The 7753-nt window shown below is 46.5% G+C and overlaps 1 protein-coding gene across 1 annotated transcript; it reads right to left on the bottom strand.

Moving 5' to 3' along the window:
• Positions 1 to 397: 397 nt before the first annotated feature.
• Positions 398 to 3548, bottom strand: LOC308241006 (ral guanine nucleotide dissociation stimulator-like 1; the record flags this gene model as incomplete). Its single annotated transcript, XM_080654533.1, is given in 5 exon segments — positions 398 to 481; positions 484 to 552; positions 556 to 588; positions 592 to 2147; positions 3428 to 3548. Coding segments are annotated over 5 exon segments (1863 nt in total).
• Between the last annotated feature and the right edge of the window lie 4205 nt (positions 3549 to 7753).

Raw genomic sequence — 7753 nt, 5'->3', positions numbered from 1 at the left:
TGGGTTCTCAGTTCCTTCTATTTCCCTGTAAAAAGTGACCTCAGCTCCCCAGGCCATTGTGCAAATTTGTTTCTCCACAGTCCAGAATATCCTCTAAGTCCCTCATGTATTTTCACATACACACATACGTACCAAATATGTGTCATATGTATTTATAAATGTGGGTTATTTTGCATTTCAGTTTCAAATTGGTCAAAGAGAATCAGTGAATCGTCCATTCTTTTCATTTCAGATTCATCTCCGATCTCCCCATGGTGCCTGTCACACCACAGGTACTCAATAAATAGCTGTTGACTTTACCAATGATCCTCTAACACTGGATGGTAGATGCACTCACCATGACCTGTCCTTAGCCCAGCTCTGCCGTGGGCAAGCAAGGGGCCAGTGGTCCCTCCTTTCAGAGGGTGATTTTGCTGTGTCTGTTGCTCCAGCAGCCCCGTTTAGCTGACCTGGGCAAGGTCAAGATCGTCCTGCTGCGCGAGGTTTCACTGGGTCTTCCGTGGAGTTCTTTTTGCGTAAAATGAAGTCAAAGTTCACTTGGCTGTTCATGGCTTAAGAGACATTTGCCGAGTCTGGGATCACGAGTTCTTAGTCCTCCGAGATGACTTGCACCAGCTCGTACTCCTCAGCCGGGTCCGCATCCAGGTTGTGCTTTAGCATCACCCTCTGGATCACATCGGGAGTCTTATCCTGGCTCGTCAGCATGATACTCTTGTACATGTTGCCGTTGTTGTCCTCTACGCTGATGCGGATTATGCAGGTGTCTTCGTTCTGCTGGTTGTAAACAGGAGGCAGCACAGTCGAGGTAATGGAGGTCACGGAGACGGAGCGCTTGTGGATCTTGGGGTTGTTGTTGCAGGTCGGAGGGGAGGAGAGGGGCTTGATTAAGGATGACATCCCTGAGGAATCTGTGTCCATGGAATGGATGGAGGAGCACGACTCGGACGACTCGGAGAGCTTTTTTTGAGGCTCATCGGGTGTGTCCAAGGGGGTGATGGAGCCCTCCTCGGTCTCGGAGTGGTTGGACTCGCAGGAAGACACACTCACGGAGTCCATGCTTTCGCCAGAGCTCCCGCTGGCCGTGGACTTGGGCTGCTCTTTGCTGGGAGTGCTCCTGATGATGATGTCTGACCCCAGAAACAGTAGGCTGAGCCTCTTCACCATGCTCTTCCGAGGCTTGGGCGAGGTGGCGCTGGCGTCAGGAGCTGCTTCTAGCTCACAGGACAGGGCGTAGCTCTCCTCTGCCAGGACCCGCTGCCTCTGGAACCACTGGATGAACTTCTGGTCTGGAGTCATGCAGTAGCTGTTGCAGGCAGACTGTAAGAGCTTTATTTGGGCAATCACTTCAAATTCCCTTCTCCTTTTCTCAAAGTTGATCAGCCCATCCTCGACGTAGTCCTGGAGAGCGGTGTCCAGCATGGTCAGGTCAGTCAGGAAGGTGCCCAGGTAGGGCACAGTGCCCTGCATCAGCCCCATGTCCTTCTGCAGGTGGAGCCGCCGCTGTGTCCGCTTCTGGTTTTCTTTTACACTGCTGTCCAGGTTGGCAAACTTTGAGGTTCCTTCTTTCATCAGCAGTTCCCGGCTGGTCAAATGATTATTATGGTCCGAGAAGATGTCGGAAAGTTCTTCAAACATTAGCATTCGCTCTTTTGGGACAGCAGCCCACGTCTTTTTTAACCGGTAGATGGAATTAGACTGCAGTGCTGAGACGATGGCCCTCAAGGAGGAGAAATTCTTCAGGATCCTACATTCATGAGCAATGTTAATCCACTTCTCGATGATTCTGGCTCTCTGCTGAGTTTTGAGTTCTTTGCTCCCCAGGATGGTGCTGACCACGCATTTGGTGAGGGTATTAAATTGAGAGATGGTAGCGCGGATCGTAGGAGCCAAATGTTTGCTTTCCTTCTTATCCCTTTGAGACCAAATGCAGCCCAGGCAGTGGTGAGGCACTACTTTCTTCAATAGTTGTGCATCCATGTAGGTCAGCTGCTCTGCCACAGGATCTTCAGAGAAGCACGTGAATTCTGCAGACCCTCTGGCCTCCGGTTCCTCTTCCTCTTCCAGGCAGCAGGAGATGGTGTTGGCAAACCCATTGTCGGTTTCCACCTCCTGCTTGTGAAACTGCTCAAGAAGTGAAACCCTAGATTCTGAATTTACCTTTACAGGTTTCTGTTATCCTCCAATACTCTTCACCATTATATCAGCTGATTAGAGTCTTCAAGCAGAGTTTTAAAAATAATATTTTATCTGTTCTTTCTTTTTACTGTACTAAGTGGAAGAACTAATACAAATACCTAGTTCTTCATTACCAGATGTCACTGTAATTGCTTTGATAAAATTCAGACAAAATCAGTCACTTAGCATAAAATCTATGCCATAAATCCTCTTGGTGGAATTTTTCTACATGGGATAGACTGGCTCACTTTTTGAAACATAAATGAAGTTTGGGTCAAAGGTATTTTCTCCTTCTCCCAGAACTACCTTCAGAATCAAACTTAAGCATTTTTATATAAGGACTTCCAAGAGGAACTCAAAATTGGCATCCTCTCAACCAGTATGTTCTCAACCATTTTTCATTGCCTAATCAGTCTTTGACACTTATTAAGTGGTGACTTCCGAGGAAGGAGAAAGTTTATTTTTTTACTCTTCTTCTATTCCTTGATCCCTTGGTTTTATCACTCCAAGAGACTTATTTTGGACTGCCTTCCTCTTCAACAATATAATATTTTCTCGAATTCTACAGTGCTCTAGCCAGTTTTACAGTTTTCCTTAGAACCTAATGTAATTGTTAGGAGGAAAAGTTTATTCCCCACCCATGTCTAATTCTACATGTAGGGGCACATGTTTTGTTTTTGTTAATACTCACACGAGTATATTTTTCCACTGATTTTTTTTTTTTTTTTTTTTAGAGAGAGAGGGAAAGACAGAGAAAAACATCGATGTGAGAGAAACACATCGATTGGTTGCCTCCTGCACATGCCCTGACCAGGGCCCCGGGCCAGGGAGGAGCTTGCAACTGAAGTACATGCCCTTGACTGGAATTGAACCCAGGAACTTCAGTCCACAGGCTGATGCTCTATTCACTGAGTCAAACCAGCTAGGGTCCATGTTTTGTCACACTCTGGCCTCACTCAGAAAGGAGAAAAGACAAACTGGGATGCGCAGTCCAATCTATCCTTCCTTTTCTCTTGGGAACAGGTTGCCCTAAGGAAGCACACCCTCTGTTTCATTCCTCCCAGAGCAAAAATCCCCAAGCCAGTATTTCTGGATGGATACATTTATAAAAAATTGAAGTTCAGGATCAAAAATACAAAATGTCAAGTTCATCAATAATTAAGGAGCTATTTTGATGTTTGTCTGCCTTATTCTCTTGTCTTATTTCTCAGTCCACTCAGAAACTAGGTTAGGGTAAGAGGGCACTACTTACTAGGTTCCCTTGAGCGCAGTAGATATGCAAGCCAATTGTCTTCCTTTGCTTTAAAAGAAAACATTCTCATGTTCTCAAACGTTCCATAGAGAGCCTGTGGTTCCACGGTGCAGAGGCCCATGGAGATAATGCATCTATGGAAAAGCTTTTCTGCATCATGAATCAGCTCAACATATTTTTGTCACCACTGATTGCGTGGACTATCAGTAGCTTCATGTGATACTTGAATCCATAAATTGATTTTAACTAAAGGAGTCTTGTGATAGGAAAGATCAATAATGGGGAGGAAGTAGTAAAAATGTGCATAAGTGGAGAACATCTCTAATGAGAGAAAACCAGTGATCTTGAGTCTCTAGTGTGCTGTGATAGACAGAACTGAGGCCAAATTGCAGTTCTGTGTCATTGAGCAGATACTTGGCCCCAGTTTCCTCCCTTGTGAAAACAGAGACAAATGTGCCCATGTTAAAGGATTGTTAAATGAGCTAACATATTGGAAAGAATGCAGTGAGTACTCAGTAATGGTTTTTTCCTTCCAAAAACCAACTGGCCTAAATTTTCTTGATTATTTTAGCAAGTGATGGGGAAAATTCTCAATAATACCAAAAGCCTGAGAAATAAGAAGACTGGCAAACAAACAAACAAACAATAGACTTTAGAAAAGGAGTGATTTCATCAAGCATCCCACATTTGTGCAACTTAATCCTTTGCCAAAGGGCTCCCCCAACTATTATCTGATTTGAGCCTCACAATAGCTCTATGAAATTGATGGGGCAAATATTACTGGATATATTTGAACCATGAAGAACTAAAGTTAAAAAAAAATCATGTTTGATTGCTCATGGTACCTCAGTGTCCAATCTAGTACATTTCTCTGAAGGTACCCTCGACATGTTATGGTTACTCTGAAACAATGGCCATAATGATGCCACAAATGCACATACATGGCACTTTTTGGTGTGCAAATCTCATGTTCATTTTTTCGTTTAGTTCTCACAACAAGAATTTCTGGACATTGTGCAGATGAAGATCCCAAAGCTTCAGAGGGGCCAGCAGCCAGCCCAATAGTACACAGCTAATGCAGAGGCTGAACCCAGGCCTTCTGACAAGTTCAGGGCTTCTCTGAGCATGGATTTTAATCCCACTCAGATATCAAGGGCAATGGGGAGGTGGATTCACATCTGGAATAACAGCAGAGCATGTGTTCTTCAGCCCTGGAGGAGCACCGCCCACGAGTGGCCTTGGCCCTTGTGGTCACAGCAATTGGTACAGCCAGTGCTCTGCCCAGATCATTTAGTATAATCGACAGCAACACTGTGATTTATTGATGGCTTTTATTTTCCACTGGGATGGCATGAAAATAATCGATGAGTAACGAGCGTGTGGAGCACTCTGAGCCAGTTCTCACAGAAGGGAATTATACTACACTTGGATTCTGCCTGGAGCAGAACCGGACAACGGATGTCTCTGCAGAGGCTGGGCCTTTTCTCCTTTGGCAGCTAGTTGCTTCTCTCTACAGACACATGCTTAAGAGGTAATAGTGCTATCATTTCCCTATTCCAGGAGTAGAGATAGATGAGCATTGATAGGCTCAGATAGAACAAAACAGAACCTCATCCTGGGAGACAAGAGCTGTGTTTAACCCTGCAGAAGTTGGTGGAAGGCCCTCCCCTCCAAGGTTTTCCAATGTGTGGGTAACCACCCTACTGGATCACAGGCCATGCCACTTTCCTGGTGGTACAGACATGCTGTTCTACTTACCTGTTGCTGAATCACAAATTACCACAAAATGTAGGGCCTTCAAACAACAATCATTTTATTACCCATAATTCTATGGGACAAAATTTGGATGGTTCTAGCGGGGAAAGCTCCACATTGTGTTGACTGTGGTGGCCCAACTGGGACTACGGATCCAAGGTGGCCTCACTCACCTTTGGGGCCAGGGTGCTGGCTGTGGCTGGATGCCTCAGTTTTCCCCACACAGCCTTCCTGCAGTATGACAGCCTGATGTGTTTACATGGTAGCTGGGTTCTGAGAGCAAAAGTGGAACTTCAAGTCCATAGGGTCCTGGACACAGAATTCCCAGAAAGTCATTTCTACACATTCTCTGGGTGAAAACAAGACAAGACATGAGGCCAGCTCAGATTCAAGGGGTGAAGAAATAGGCTGCAGCCCTGCATGTCACTACAAAAGGGTGTGAACACAAGGATGTGATTCATTGGGAGCCACTGGGAATCAAAGTCTCGGTGGACTGTAGTGAGCAGGAAATTTATGAAGGAGAATGGACAGCTGTGGAGAATAAAAGAAGAAAGCAGGAGGGGTGGAGGGAGATGGTGAGCTGTGATCAGGTCCAAAGAGAACCTGGGCCTAAGCCACAGAAGTGTTAAAGGTAAAATGCCCCTTTAGAGACGTACTGAGGTGGGCTAAGATGTCTAGGACTTCATACACCTGGAGGGGCTGACCCTGAAGGCTGCCTGGAACAGGTCTCACTTAAGGGGTACCAGGTGGCTCTCATGATGTCCACCCATGTTTTACTAGTACATGGTGACCTCCCCCAAGAATCTAGTTTCCTCCCGAACTCCCTACCAAGAAGATGAAACAGGATGCCCAGACCCCTCTCCCTCCTGGTGTAACTCCTCAGCATTCCCTCCCCATCTGTCCAGCCTCTCCCTTCTTGCCCGACTAGTGCAGCTCTTACCTGGATGACCAAGACAGCCTCCTGACAAAGTATTCCCCCTTCCATCCTTTCCCTCTGAAAACCAATGTGCCCACAGCAGCCCACCTCTCTTTCTAAAATAGAAATCTGCTCCTGAGGTTCCTGCTTAACACCCTTCCCTGACTCCCATCATTTCAACACCAAACCCCAGCCTCTTGACATGGCTTTCCAGGCCACGCACAGCTTTGCCCCAGCATAGGCACAGCCAGGCTTTGGCCACTTAACCTGTCACTTTCCTGCCTGATTCTTGGGAGCTTTATGTGGCTCTCTTGCCTCTGGGCTGCTGCACAAGCTGTCCCATCAGCTTGTCACTCTGTCCTGTATGTTCTTCTTTTCCTCCCTCTCATCCCCCTCTGCTCACTCTTCAGCTAACCATGTACACCTGGAGCTTTTCAGAGCCCCAGAGCCCACCCCACATGTGTCAGGAGGCTCCCTTAAGTCCCCAGGACATCTCTGCTCCCCCACCCCAGTGCTCTGCACACCAGTATAGGTGTTTGTCTGTCTCCCACCAGGCTGAACCCATGTCCACTGCATCCAGTGAGCAGAGCAATGGCATCACGCAGAGCCACGTGCTCAGGACATCATAGTGGCTCAGTCATGTGTTCTCTGGGCTACATTGCTGAGGTGACAGCTGGAGGGCAGCAAGAGGAAGATGAAAGAGGGCTGCAGCCTGAGGTCCTCAATGTCACAAGCTTCAGAGGGGGAGGGAGAGAGGCTCTGGGTCTGCCCAGCCACAGCCTGGCATGCCGAATGTCCTGCCTCAGGTGTGAGCTTGAGCATCGCCCACAAGTGGCCCTGGCCCTTGTGGTCAGGACTGTGGGAACCTGGAGTAACCCAGCAGGAGAGGACAGGCTATGGAAGGCACCACTTCCCTTACAAAATCCAGATTTCTCCTCCCTACTGGGCTCCTCCACATTGGCAGAGCCCTCAACATTCCTGCCATTGGATAAAATGTACAGTCTATCTTCCTTTCACCATAGAAAAATGCTGCCCACCCACAGAGCGAGAGAATTTCCCATCATTTTTTAAATTCTTTATTGTTGAAAATATTACATATGTCTCCTCCCCCCCGCCATTGACCTCTCCCCGCCTGCTCCCGCTCCCCAGCACATGTCATCACACTCCTACTGTCTGTGTCCATTGGTTATGCTTATATGCATGCATACAAGTTCTTTGGTTGATCTCTTACCACACCCCCCTTCCCTGCTTTCCCTCTGAGGTTTGACAGTCTGTTCGATGCTATATCTCTGGATCTATTTTTGTTCATCCGTTTATGTTGTTCATTATATTCCACAAATGAGTGAGATCATGTGATATTTATCTTTCTCCGACTGGCTTATTTTGCTTAGCATATTGCTCTCCAGGTCCATCCATGCTGTTGAAAATAGTAAGAACTCCTTTTTTACAGCAATGTATTATTCCATTGTGTAGATGTACCACAGTTTTTTAATCCACTCATCTGCTGATGGGCACTTAGGCTGTTTCCAAGTGTTAGTTATTATAAATTGTGCTGCTATGAACATAGGGGTGCATATGTTCTTTCTGATTGGTGTTTCTGATTTCTTGGGATATATTCCTAGAAGTGGGATTACTGAGTCAAATGGAAGTTCCAT

Source organism: Plecotus auritus (assembly GCF_963455305.1).
Source record: "Plecotus auritus genome assembly, chromosome: 1".
Taxonomy (NCBI): domain Eukaryota; kingdom Metazoa; phylum Chordata; class Mammalia; order Chiroptera; family Vespertilionidae; genus Plecotus; species Plecotus auritus.
This window is presented reverse-complemented; position numbering and strand designations above follow the sequence as displayed.